Source organism: Mus musculus, chromosome 8, assembly GCF_000001635.26.
Source record: "Mus musculus strain C57BL/6J chromosome 8, GRCm38.p6 C57BL/6J".
Lineage (NCBI taxonomy): Eukaryota > Metazoa > Chordata > Mammalia > Rodentia > Muridae > Mus > Mus musculus.
In genome coordinates, this window is record NC_000074.6 from 71,852,467 (window position 1) to 71,867,002 (window position 14,536).

Below are 14,536 nucleotides of genomic sequence, written 5' to 3' on the forward strand. Positions count from 1 at the left end.
TCCAACACTGCCTATAACACCACTCCCTTCCAGAACTCTCCCCAAACACTCAAGGATTGCAATCTTCTTAGCTCCGTGGAGTGGGGCCTCCATTGCCACAGCCCAGAATACAGAGTACACTGTGCTATGCCCCTGTTGAAGGAGTGTGCTCAGGAGGGGTCTGGGGCAGAGTTTCTCAACCTGTATTTCAAATATATTTCTTTTCTAAACTAAGAATTTATCTCACAAGCTGGACAGCATCTCCCATGTACACCAAAACTTTTTAAAACTTAAATAACGTTTTGGGCATATTTTCTCCAATGACCAAATTTCTTAATTTGCCTGTCACCTCTTTCATTTTCCAGTCTACCCTTATCCTAAGCCAAACACATATCAGTACCTTCTTTGCACCAACACATTTCTATTTATTCTACAATCATTTAACTTGAAATGAATTTATTTTTATTGTCTGTGTATATGTGATATTTGTATGGTCCTAAATTCTTTATTTTTGAATTTTAAAATCAAGGCCAATTCTGAGATAAAATACGCTATGCTGGTTTTTTTTTTGAATGAACTACAAAAAAATATGAAAAACAAAGATGGAGAAAAAAAATGTGTTCCTCTGAACAGATTCAGTGAGAATGCATGAGCTTCTGTGTGTAGAAAATAGATGTGCGTGTCACTGCTAGAGGTGCCCTGGGAATGAAGTTGAGTGATCTTTACCTCTGTTTTGGCTTCAATGTCTACGTTGTGCTCAAGGAGCATTTTTACAATACTTATGTTACCCCTGGATGCAGCATGGTGGAAGGCTGTGTTCCCACTGAAATCTATCAGATTTGGATCCGCATTGTGGGTGAGCAATACAGAAACACAATCCACATTGTCTCGTTGGGTGGCCTGTAAAATTGTACAAAGAAATACATCTTAAATTCAAGGAAGTCAAGAGAGATGTTTTCTACCATTGCACTGAATAGTTTCCCTTAAATAAAACATAGAGTTTCACTTCTGCATATTATCACTCTCTTTAGACACAAGGTCTTTTAAGAACCCCCAGGTTTGCCTAACTTTATAATGTCTCCACCACATCTCTTTCCCAGTGGTAGAATTTAAGGGTTCTGTCAACACACCTAGATATTCTAAGAATTATGGTCTGTGCTGGTTTGTTGTTGCAGTGCAGAGATTAGTTGTTTGGTTTGGATTTTTTTCTTTTTTTTCTTTTTCTTTCTTTTTTTTTCTTTTTGCCAATGTGACACAAGCTTAACACACCTGGAAAGATCCTCACTGGAGGAAATGCCTCTATGAAACTGGCCTCTGGGCAACTATATGGACTTTTTTTTTTTTTTTTTAAATTTAGATGAAAGTAGAAAAGCCCAGATTTTAGGGGTTGGTACATGCCTGGGACAAAGTCCTCAGTTGTATTAAAAAAAAAAAAAAAAAAAAAAAAAAAAAAAAAGAGGCTGAGCAAGCCTTGGAAAAAGCCATAGAAAAGCTGTATTCTCCTGTGAACTCCAGTTTAGTTCTTCCCTCCAGTTCCTGATTTGAGCTCCAGCCCTGGTTCCCCTTGAGAATGATCTGTGATGTGTAAATGTAAGCCAAATAACCATTTCCTTTCCTGAGTTGTTTTTGATCAGTGTTTTATCACAGCAACAGAAACCAAACAAGGACAACCTCTAGTCCAGTTCATATCAAAACAGATGGCCAATAGCTACCTTAATCAAGGGTGTACAGCCTGCATCATCCAGGATATCAATGCTGGAATTATTTTCTAATAATAGTGCCACCACGTCTGGATGGTTGTGGGCACATGCATAATGGAGTGACGTCCTGCAAATGGAAAGGACATTTAGGGACATTCCCAAATGCTAAATAAGAGCCCCATCTCCTTTAAGCACCACATACTATGAAGCTAATTTTCTTCTGATATAAGAAAATAACTGGAATTGCCTTATTTATTTATGACTACTCAAATGTTCATTTACTGTGCTAGGGATATAGTGCATGGCTGTCCCCACATAAGGCAGGTGTTCTCTCACGACCTTCATCCCTGTACAAAGAATCATAGAAAAGTTCCCAGTAAGTTCATCTCAGCATGAATTCAAATCCTACTCTAATATCTGGTACTCACTAGTGACTACCTGGGATTTCTATGAGCTCCATGACTCCATTTCCAGATCCAAAGAATGGAGATTAAGTATAGCTGTTATCTTACCCGGGGCTGCTGGGAGGCTTCAGGTTGGATGGGCAAGAACTCTGCTAGAACATTACAAGCATTTACAGCTCCTGAGAGTTCAGCATTTGCTCATCATGATAATGATTTCTCTTCCTTGTTATAACAAGCACAACATTTCAGTGAATGTAAAACAGGATTCTATCAACAGTACACATATAAAACTTTTCTATTCAAAGAAGTTTACATTTCTTTAAAAATAACTCTCTTCACCATTCAAGTCTTGAACATGATAATCCTCCTAACTCATCCTAAATAGTGGCCAGTGACACTGGGATCACATTCCTTTTTCATTCACATTTTAGCCTCCCTAAGATTGGAATGTCATTTATCATTTCTATTATTTTATAACTATAATTGCCAATATTTTTAAATGTTTCTCTACAAAATAAAGGGTTATCATGAAACCCTTTGTGCCTTACATTGAACAAAATATGGCACAATTTACAGGTAAATGGCAATGATCTCTCATATCTATGTAAATTCTAAACAACAAACAAAACTCTAAACACTCAGTTATCAATTCTTTGATTTTTTTTTGTTTGTTTCCACATTCCATTTTTTTATGCCCATGAGTAGTGTTTCCATACCTGGTAGCAGGGGGAGCACAACCTAGTTGTTAGGTAATAGATACAGTATCCATGGTAATCCAGGCACTAGATGGTAGCAAAGGAGGACCTCATGCTTTGCCATAAAATGGTCAATGTGCTCCTGGACTCACACCAAAATTGGGTCAATATCTCTACAAGGTGATAACCTATGCCATCCTAGTTCCCATGCTTGATATTCAAAAGGCTATAAGCACAATGAAACTAGGGTTCCAATGAGCATGCTTCAGTTCATTTAACATTTAAATTTATAGAATGTAAAGAAGCTTGACTGGGCAGAGAAACATAATGGTATAAGACTGGAAAGATCTGGAGAAAGAGCAGAATGTGTATTCTACACAGTAGATATCTAAGTTATGTGTGGGGAATGAATGGGCTGACAGAATGAAAAACTACAGTTAGACAATTCAGTGTCTTTAAAGAAGACATTCTATAAGCAAAAGAATATCTTGAAACTATTATTTATAATTTATTCATCTATTATTTATATGAAGCTCCAACCTAAAGCCTCTTAGAACTACAAAATGTTCAAGAAGCATGTGGACTACAGGAAATCTTCAGTTGTGTCATTGATTCCCCTTCATAACCTAGTACGACCTAAAAATAGGAAATAAGAATGAGGGGCTGGGATGGTTGGTAAAACTCAATTGGTAAAACACTTGCCCTGGAAACCTGAATGCAGATGTGGGGACATGGCGATCCCCAAACCTTACTTGCCTGCAAGTCTGAGAATCAGTGTGCTCCAAGAGAGTAAATCAAACATACCATGGGATTAGGGTGAGTGAACGTCTCTAAAACTGGGGGACTATTGGGTGGAACCCACCAGGGGCTCTGATGGTCAGAGTTCAGTCCCCAGAACCCACAATGTGCCAGGAAAGAACTGTAAAGTGGCAAGTCCTCTGACCACCACACACTTAGTTCTGCATGTGTGGGGCACAGAAAAGTGAGAGGAAGACAATGTCAGTCCCTTCACATGTGTATCAATGCACAAACAACATGTATATAAGACGAGTACCAGGGATGGTCGTGGCGGGGGACAGGGTCATTGTTCCAGTTCAGAATGTCTTTGTTTGATCCATTAGCATAAATGGGTCATATTGATCTAAGATTTTGTAGTGATTTTTCCATTTAGGTTGAAGATTTATCTTGTGATAAATTTTCCAGTGTTGTATATTAATATTAATGGCCTATATATTAAGACAAATCTAGACAGGTGGCTTGGCCGTTAAGAGATCTAGATATGTTTTCTAGAGCACTCAGTTTTGATTGCTAGCACCCACATGGCAGCTCACAACTATGTATAGCTCCAATTCCAGGGGACCATGAACCTGATTCTATCACATGCTGCATAAAAATGCACATAGGCAAAACACCTGTGTGTGTGTGTGTGTGTGTGTGTGTGTGTGTGTGTGTGTGTGTGTGTGTGTGTGTGTGTATGTTTATGTGTGTGATGCTGTGGGTGAGTGTCTTGAAAATTTTAGTGTAACATAAAAATAAAGTGATGTAGTTTGATTAAGGTCTAGGAGCTGGTGTTCCAGGGTATGCAGGTCTCATATGCCTAAGAGCATTAAACACGTAGACAATGCAGGGGACCCCAGAGAAAATGAACCTAAGCATGCCATCTCTCCTCCATTAGGATGTGGCCCTGGAAGTTGATTTTTCTCCCTGTTTGTCTCTGAGTATACCTGACAGGTCCCACCCGCCTCTGTCCACCCCCCTCACCAATTTCAAGCGGCATTACCTGTTTCTTCTATCAGATTCATCCACATGATGTTGACTGGAGTGGATTAATCTTTCCACTGTATCCAGGTCACCCATACTAGCTGCTCGTTGTAATGGACCTATAGGATCATAGCCAATCCAGTGGAGACGAAATTTCTTTTTTTTTTGAGGATGCATGCATCTAAGGCCCAGACATGAATGCCACAGGCGGGTGTACCAGCGTCCCCTTCTGCGAATATTTACTGTCTGGGTGTCATCATTGAGGACTTCCTCCATTATTGGAGCCTAGGGCCGCCCACGAACCCTCTTCCCTCTCTTCCCTTCCCTTTAGCTGATCACTGCCTCCAAAATTCTATAATTAAAGAAAGAAAGAAAACAATAACAAAAAAAGGCAAGTCTTGCAAGTAAAAAGCAGGAGAGCACAGCCAGTTCACTGTGAAGTGAACTGTACTTCAGCACGTAGCAGCAGTACAGCTCTGCTAGCATAACCACAGTGACATGCTCTGAGCACACAATGGTGCTATGCTTATGCTCTATGCATGGCTGCCTCAGACTGTGGTGGCAGGAGCCCACCCTCCTGGGCAAAGCACTGTCAGTTTTGACTCTGCACTAGATCTTCGTGCATGGCTTTCAAAGGGAATACTGAGGGGAGTTAGGTGATGGTTCAGATCCTTTGCAACCCTGCAGCCCTGCCAATATGTGGACCTAACTGGCCTGATGGGGCAAAAATGATCATCCTGTGTTGCCAAACCCAGACCCAACACCACAAATATGTTATGTGGCCTCTTTTAAGGATGTTAGTGTTCAAGGATCTGAAATGAGATCTACAATCTAAATAACCACACAGGATTACTATCTTGTAAGAAACCAGTGGGAGAATGCTATCTCCCAAGGAAGAGGAAGTAGTGTATAGTGTTATAAAGAGAGAAAGAAAAGCTAGAACAGGAGGGTTTAATAGGCAATTGGGAGAGAAAGGTAGAGGCATGGGGTACACCCTTCCACTGCCCTCACCTCTTTCAGGCTCCGTTACCTGCCCCTCCTATTCATCAACATGATATTGACTGGAGTTGAGTCTCTCCATTGTATCCAGGTCACCCATGTTGGCTGCCCAGGGATTCCTACCTGATAATGTAGAGGGTCCGTTTCCTTCGGTTATGTAAGCACCCACAGCCCTGGCATGCAGGCCTAGGTAAAGTAGGAAATAAGGGGAGGGACCACAAACACTAAAGGCCCTTTGAAAAGCTATATGGAAATCGGCTACTCTAGCAGCCTTCTATACATTTATGCAAGGGATCCTTATGGAGCCAAAAACTGACAGAGGAGACAAGGCTCCAACTACACATCCTGTGCCACCAAGTTACACCTCCAGTAAGAGGAATGGGTTGCAACCTGTTGAGTCATTAACCAAAGGGTCCTACATAAAGCCTCAACTATCAGCACAGGCTAGTGCCAAGACTGTTGGATGGTCTACACAATCTGATGTTTAGGACTGATTTCTGAAGGTAACCTTTCTGTCATCATAGTGCAATAGGTTGAGCTGGGTTTAACTAAACTCTCCACCCTACTAACCAGAGTTCATAAGATTGGAAGGAAACCTGTTGCTACTGGAGGACAAAGGAAATCCTCAATATCTGTCAGCTACAAACCCTGCAACCTACAATAACACCTACAAGGCAGCTCACAACCATCTTCAAAGCCAATTATAGGCTATCCAAATCCTCTTGCATTGTCACAGGCCCAGACATGCACACAGTGAACACACATACATGTAGGCAAGATATACATACACATGAAATAAACATAATTTATCTTTCAATAATAATGGGTTTACAGGTATGTAATACACTTATGTACTAAGTTCATTCTTTGAAAGTATACAATCTAGTAGTGCTTTCTTAGTATGTCATTAAAATTATGCACCCATCACTCTGTTTTAAAAACATTTTTATCTTTGAGAAGAAACCCTAGCAATGTATTGAATCATTCCTGCATCCCTGGATGAAGTCTACTTGATCATGATGGGTGATGTTTTTAATGTGCTTCTGCTTTTGTTTTGCAAGTCTTTTCTTGAGTATTTTTGCATCAATGTTTATAAAAGGAATTGGTCTGAAGTTCTCTTTCATTGTTCAGGGCTTCTTGGTTTAGGTATCAGGGTGACTGTTGCTTATACCATGAGTTTGGCAGTGTTCCTTCTGTTTCTATTTTATGGACTAGTGTGAGAAGTATTAGTTCTTCTTTGAAGTTCTGGTAGAATTCTGCACTAAAACCATCTGGTCCTGGGCTTTTCAGTTATGAGACTTTTTTTTTCTTTTCTCTTAAAGTATAGAATGGAGCTTATGTAGGTCATGGGGAGGGGAGTTAAGAGGGTAGCAGAGTCAGAGAAAGGCAGGCAGAAGGAGAAAGTAGAGACATAGAGGCTGGCCATGGTCACATGGAGAGAGAGGGGAAGGGAGGGGGGCACAAGGAGCAAGAGAGAGGCAAGAGAGCAAGAAGTTAAGAGCTGGTTGTGAGACTTTTACTGATTCTACTTCTTCAGGGAGTATAGGGCTGTTTAAATAGTTTACCTGATTTTGATTTAACTTTGGTAAGTGGTATGTGTCTAGAAGAAAAAAGCCCATTTCATTAAGACTTTCCAACTTTGTGGATACAGGTTTTTCAATAAAACCTATTAATTCATTGAATTTTCTGATATTCTATTGTTATGTCTCCTTTATCACCTCTGATTTTGTTTATTTGGATACTGTCTCTATGCCTTTTAGTTTGGCTAAGGGTTTGTCTATCTTGTTGATTTTCTCAAAGAACCAGCTCTTGATTTTGTTGATCCTTGGTGTTGTTTTCTCTGTGTCTAATTGATTGAGTTCAGTCCTGATTTGGATTGTTTCCTGCTGTCTACTCCTTTTGTGTGTGTTTGCCTCTTTTACTAGAGCTTTCAGACGTACTTTTAAATTTCTGGAATGCAGGCTTTCTAATCTCTTTATGGAGGCCATTGGTGCTATGAACTTTCCTCTTAGCAGCACTTTTAGTGTGTCCCTTAAATTTCAGGTATGTTGTGCTTTCATTTTCATTGAATTGTAGAAAGTCTTTAATTTCTTTATTTCTTCCTTGACCCAGAGATCATTGAGTAGAGAGTTGTTCAGTTCCGATGAGTGTGTAGGCTTTCTGGTTTTTCTGTTGTTATTGAAGTCCAGCTTTAACCTACTGTGTTCTGATAGGATGCAAGGGGTCATTTCAATTTTCTTGTATCTGAAGAGGCTTTCTTTGTGACCAACGATATGGTCAATTTTGGAGAAAGTTCCAGAAGGTGATGAGAAAAAGTTACATGCTCTTGATTTGGGGTGAAATATTCTACACATATTACATAGGTCCATTTGATCAATAACATCTGTTAGTTTTATTATTTCTCCGTTTAGTTTTTGTCTGGATGACCTGTAGATTGGTGAAAGAGAAGTGTTGAAGTCTCCCATTAATAATCTGTGGGGTTTGGTGTATGCTTTAAGCTTTAACTGTGTTCTCTTACAAACGTGGTTGTCCTTGTGTTTGAGACATAGATGTTTAGAATTGAGATATCATATTAGTAGAATTTTCTTTTGATAAGTATGAAGCATCCTTCCCTGTCTTTTTTGATTACCTTTGGTTGAAAGTCTATAATATTAGATATTAGAAGGTTTTCATCTTGGTTTGACTCAGCTTGATACTTAGGTCTGCTTGCTTGAAAAATTTTGGTTCAGCCCTGTACTCTGGGGTAATGACTATCTTTATTGCTGGCATGCGTTTCTTGTATGCACTACAATGGTGTGTCTTGTTTTCACATCCATTCTATTTGCTTGTGTGTGTGTGTGTGTGTTTAATTAGGGAATTAAGTCCATTTATATTGAGAGATATTAATGACCTGTGATTGATAGTGCCTATTTTTTTTTTGAAGCTTAAAAATGAAAGCTTTATTTTCTGAGTGCTAAGGAAGGTAGCCATTTCATGATCTGAACTGTGTCCCTGAATGGAGACTGTACAACCTTTTTATAGAATGGAAACAAAAAGCAAGGGGGGGGGGTTGTTGTATTGACCAATTTTGACATAAGGGCTTAAGGAAGGAAATTAACATTGGTGACATTCTGGGCCTTATCTGGGTCACCTGGTTCAGGGTCCTTGATTTAGCTTTTGCAGTCAGGTCCCTTTCTGGACTCTGGCCCAGAAGTTTAGAATGCTAAGGGAACAAAGGAGTGGGCAAGTCACACACATTAATTAAGTCAAGACAGGCAGCACACTTATGACTTGTGTGCCTTAGTTTACATAAAGGGATAACAGCTGTCTTCCCTTTTTACATCCTCCACTGGCCATCAGACAAACCTGGAACACTTGAAGGAGCAGAACAGGAAGGAGTTAGGTTGTGGAGCCTAGGAACATAAACTCAGTTTTGACCCTGTCAGCAAGGTATTCCAAGGAGTTTCTGAGATGACTGGACTCAGGAAACTGTCTCCTAACAGGGTGGGCACAGGCGCATGTAGGATAAAAGGAGACAGTGTAAGAGCCCTAAGTAACACAACACAATGCTGCTGAAAGCTCAGAACATTCTCAAAGGTCTCACTAAGCTCAAAAGGTAAGAAATCTTCCAGAAGTTTCTTGTCTCACATACCTGCTTCCCATCCCCATTCCTCATTGCCTCTAGGGCTTGCAGTCTATAGGCCCAGCCTGGGCTGCCTTAGGAGCATGTGGTTCAGGCCTCACCCTCTCCTCCTGGGAAGGCAGGTCACCCATGTGGCAAGCTAGTGGCTCTGACCTTGAATGCCTGTGTGGTGTTTGCCTCATGAGCCTAATCTAACAAACATGCTCCACAAATTGTTTCAGAGTAAAAATAACCTGAGTGCCCCTGTTTTAAAGAAACAGCCTTCAGTCCTTTCTCTAACTCCTCTGTTAGGGACCTTGGTTCAATCCAATGGTTGGCTTCGAGGGGGGGGAGGGGTTGCAGGGAAGGAACCAGGTAGGGGGATAACATGTGAAATTTAAATAAAGAAAATAACCAATAAAAATTAATTCAAGTCAATAAATCAAATAAGGAGTTTCACCAAAAACCAACAATAACAGCAAGCCCACCATGTAGGCCCCTCCCTGACTGCAGGGCCTGAGAGCCAGGCCTGGCCATTGATAACTCATTTACATAGTCCTCTCCCCTCTCCCTTTATCAATATTTGATGGCAGGCTTCAGCATGCTTTTGGTGGCAAGTCCTTCTGGAGCCCCTCCTCATTGACAGTGATGCAAAGGAGGTCTCAGCAGGAGCTCACATCTCAAGTCACCTCCTTCCTGAGGTCAAGGTGGCCCATGATTGGCTGGGCAGCTGTGGCTGGAGCCAAGGCATTATGTTGATGAATCCTAATGATGTGGGAAGGCCCTGGCAAGCCACCATGCAATTAGAAGCCTGTTCATGTCTGGGTGGGTTCCAGACAGAGGCAGGGCTAGGATCAGGCAGGAGCAGGCACATCTAGGGGATCTGCTTTGCAGGTGGATGGGGGTTTTACATGGGTCATCATCTCCAAGAGAAACCCACGGAGGGCCATTTAATTAAGTCCAGCAGCTGCTCAGAAACCATAGTCATGCCAGAGCAGTGCATGATGTCTCTGTACAGGTTACAAGGAGGAGGGCACTCCCCACTACAATAGCACAGGTGGCTGCCCGCACCCTCGGAACACCAGCCTCTGTGAAGTTCATCACTATCTGCATCCATTAAACTGTCTTTGGCAGTGAGGCAGCTGTGTCTGGTGACAGGGTCTGTTGGTAAGTAAAGGTGTAGTGACAGGTTCTGGGGGCCAGGGATGAATATACAATGTCAGTTTCTGACCTCTTCTCAGATAAATAGGAGGGGGTGATAAGGCAGGAGGGTCAATTTTCGGCTACTTGGTGTCTCTGGTCTGGATTCCTAGTCCATAAATAACTCAGTGCCTTCAGGAGGCCAGACATGCTGGCTGCACCAGGAGCCTATGTAAGGGGCCACAGCTGACTGTGGAGCAGGCACTGTTGAACTCCACAGTTCTTCCTCTGATATAGAGATGTTCCCTGGCTTGGAGAGTCTTCCGAACATGGATTTATTATTCTATAGGAAAGAAGCCTGACATTCTGTTGGCTCAGACCAAGGTACTTGTTTTGGGGCCATGACCTGAGCTTACTTCTCTGGATGTTGGCACCCAGACCTGGCTCACTCACATAGATGGGACTGCCCCAAGACCTTCTCGGGACACAGCAAGACACTACAAGGGACTCCATTTCATGCTCATTGACCTGGACTGGCCTGAGCGTTCACAGGTGGCTTGATCCATTCTCTCTACCTCTACCTATGGTAAGTTCAGTATAGTGAGAGAGCTGGGGTTTTTCTCATCCACTGGCAGCTGTGTGCTCTCCCCCGGATGGGCAGGTAGGGGAGAAGAGGGAACTGGCAAAAAATCTTGGAGTCAGGTGCCCTTCTCTGGTTCCCCTTGCTGGTCCTGGTACACTGTGGGTCACTTCATGCTCTTGTGCTAGATGCTCCTCTCTATATTCCTTTTCTTTTCTTTTTTTCTTTCTTTCTTCTTTTTTCCAGTGGCATTATCTTTTTTTCTAGTCCAATATCTACTGGCAGATTCAGACAGTGCTTAATAAAACTTTAGTTAGGTCACTGTACACCTTCCTGATATAATTTTCATATTCAGCTTCCATTTCTTTTTTTTTGTAGAACATGATTTTAATATTTTCAACTGTTAATATTCAACAACAAACAAAACAATCGTTTTAAGATATATTTCATTGTTATATCTCCCTTTTCATTTCTGATATTATTAATTTGGATACTGTCTCTGTGCCTTCTTGTTAGTCTGGCTAAGGGTTTATCTGTCTTGTTGATTTTCTCAAAGAACCAGCTCCAGGTTTTGTTGATTCTTTGTATAGCTCTTTTTTTTTTTTTTTTTTTTCTATTTGGTTGATTCAGCCCTGAGTTAGGTTCATTCCTGCGATGTGCTCCTCTTGGGTGTATTTGCTTCTTTTTGTTCTAGAGCTTTCAGGTGTGCTGTCAAGCTGCTGGTGTAAGCTCTCTTCAGTTTCTTTTTGGAGGCACTTAGAACTATGAGTTTTCCTCTTACCATTGCATTCATTGTGTCCCATAATTTTGGTATGGTGTGTCTTCCTTTTCATTAAATTCTAAAAAGTATTTATTTTCTTTCTTTATTTCTTCCTTAACCAAGTTATTATTGAGTAGAATGTTGTTCAGCTTCCATGTGTAGGTGTGCTTTCTGTTTTTTGTTGTTGCTGTTGTTGTTGTTGTTGTTGTTGTTGTTATTTAAGACCAGTCTTAGTCCATGGTGGTCTGATAGGGTGCATGGGATTATTTCAATCTTCTTGTGTCTGTTGAGGCCTGTTTTGTGATCAATTATATGGTCAGTTTTGGAGAAGGTACCATGAGGTACTGTGAAGAAGGTATGTTCTTTTGCTTTAGTGTACAATGTTCTATAAATATCTGTTAGATCCATTTAGTTCCTGAGTTCTTTTAGTTTCACTGTGTCTGTTTAATTTGTGTTTCCATGATCTGTCCATTGCCGAGAGTGGGGTGTTGAAGTCTCTCACTATTATTGTGTGGGGTGTGGTGTGTGTTTTGAGCTTTAGTAAAGGTTCTTTTATGAATTTAGGTGCCCTTGCATTTGGAGCATTGGTGTTGAAAATTGAGAGTTCTTCTTGGTAGATTTTACCTTTGACCAGTAGGAAGTGCCTTTCCTTATCTTTTTTGAAAACTTTTGGTTGAAATTTGATTTTATTCAATATTAGAATCACTAGTCCAGCTTGTTTCTTGGGACCATTTGCTTGGAAAATTGTTTTCCAACCTTTTGCTCTGAGGTAGTGTCTGTCTTTGCACTGAGGTGCATTTCCTGCATGCAGCAAAATGCTGGGTCCTGTTTACATATCCAGTCTGTTAGTATATGCCTTTTTGGGGGAATTGAGTCCATTGATGTCAAGAGGTATTAAGGAAAAGTGATTGTTGCTTCCTGCTATTTTTGTTGTTAGATGTGGAATTATGTTTTTGTAGCTATCGTCTAAACTCAAAGTTTGTTGAAATATTAATTTTTTGTTTTTTCTAGGGTGTAGTGTTTCCCTTCTTGTGTTGGTGTTTTCCATCTATTATCCTTTGTAGTGGAGGATTTATGGAAAGATATTGTGAAAATTTGGTTTTGTCATGGAATATCTTGGTTTCTCCATCTATGGTAATTGGGAGTTTGGCTGGGTATAGTAGCCTGGGCTGGCATTTGTGTTCTCTTAGGGTCTGTATGACATCTGTCCAGGATTTTCTAGCTTTCATAGTCTCTGGTGAGATGTCAAGTGTAATTCTAATAGCTCTGCCTTTGTATGTTACTTGACCTTTTTCCCTTACTGCTTTTAATATTCTGTCTTTTTCAAACTTCTTTATGAAGGCACTTACTGCTATAAACTTTCTGCTTAGCACAACTTTCATTGTATCAAATGAGTTTAGGTAAGTTGTGCAGTCATTTTCATTGAATTCTAGGAAGTCCTTAAACTCTTTCTTTCTCCCTTGACCCAGAAGTCATTCAGTAGAGCAGTTCAGTTTCCATGTTTGTATGCTTTCTCTTGTTTCAGTTATTGTTGAATTCCAGCTTTAACCTGTGGTTGTTTGATAGGATATAGGGCATTATTTCAGTTTTCTTGTATCTATTCAGACTGGTTTTGTCACCAAGTACATGGTGAATTTTGGAGAAAGTTCCATGAGGTGCTGAGAAGAAAGTGCATTCTTTTCTGTTTAGATAAAATGTTCAGTGGATGTGTTAGGTACGTTTGGTACAAGATGTTTATTAGCGCCAGTGTTTCTCTGTTTAGTTTTTGTCTGGCTAACCTGTCCTTTAGTAAGGGCAGGGTACTGCAGTCTTCCACTCTCAATGTGTGAGAGTTGATGTGTGATTTAAGCTAAAGTATAATTTTCTTTACAAACGTGGGTGCCCTTGCATTTGAGGCATAAGTATTAAAATTTAAATAACATTTTTGCGGATCTTTCCTTTGATAAGCATAAAGTGTCCTTCTGTCTCTATTGATTAATTTTGGTTTGAGTCTATTCTGTTACATATTAAAATGGCTAGATTAACTTGGTTTTTAGGTCCACTTGCTTGGAAAATCTTTTTCCAATCCTTTACTCTGAGGGAATGTCTAATGCCTGTTATTTTGTTGGTGGTGGTAGTGATGGTGATTTCGGCAGCAGGGGGGGGGGAGAGAGTTGGTGATGTTAGAAATGTGTGTGTGTGTGTGTTTTCCTTCTGTTGGTTTTTCTAGTGTGAGAATATTTATCTCCTGTGTTTTCATAGGTGTAACTCAAGTTTCCTTGGATTATACCTTTCCTTTTAGTATCATCTGTAGGGCTGGATTTTTTTATTTTATCATGCAATATCTTGTTTTCTGTATCTATACTGATTGAATGTTTTGCTGGGCATAGTAGTTTGGAATGTCATCTGTAGTCTGACAGATATATTTTCAGGTCCTTCTTGTTGTTATAGTCTTTCTGTTATGAAGTCAGGTATAACTCTGGAAATCAGTCTGGCAGTTCCTCAAAAAACTACCGGGGGGGGGGGTGGGGGCTGGTGAGATGGCTCAGTGGGTAAGAGCACTCGACTGCTCTTCCAAAGGTCCGAAGTTCAAATCCCAGCAACCACATGGTGGCTCACAACCATCCATAATGAGATCTGACTCCCTCTTCTGGAGTGTCTGGAGACAGCTACAGTATACTTACATATAATAAAAATAAATAAATCTTTAGCTGGGCATGGTGGCGCACGCCTTTAATCCCAGCACTTGGGAGGCAGAGGCAGGCGGATCTCTGAGTTTGAGACCAGCCTGGTCTACAGAGTGAGTTCCAGGACAGCCAGGGCTACACAGAGAAACCCTGTCTCGAAAAACAAAAAAACAAAAAAAAAAAAAAACAAAAAACAAAAAAACAAAAAAACAAAAAAACAAAAAAAAAAAAAAACTACCGGGGGATCCCGC

General features: G+C 40.6%; 1 protein-coding gene across 3 annotated transcripts in view; it reads right to left on the bottom strand.

Annotated features, from left to right (window-relative positions):
• Positions 1-14,536, bottom strand: part of Gm5373 (predicted gene 5373) — a 55,820-nt gene that overhangs the window by 27,767 nt on the left and 13,517 nt on the right. Inside the window, exons 1-3 of one of the 3 annotated variants that reach the window (XM_011242348.3) lie at positions 4,559-5,651; positions 1,692-1,806; positions 706-879 (exon numbers count right to left, since the gene is read on the bottom strand). In XM_011242348.3, coding sequence (XP_011240650.1) covers positions 706-879; positions 1,692-1,806; positions 4,559-4,815 — 546 coding nt within the window. In that variant the 5' untranslated portion in view covers positions 4,816-5,651. Of the gene's footprint in view, positions 1-705; positions 880-1,691; positions 1,807-4,558; positions 6,503-14,536 lie in introns of those variants that run through there. The other 2 variants (XM_006509824.3, XM_017313040.2) reach the window with 2 other exon arrangements.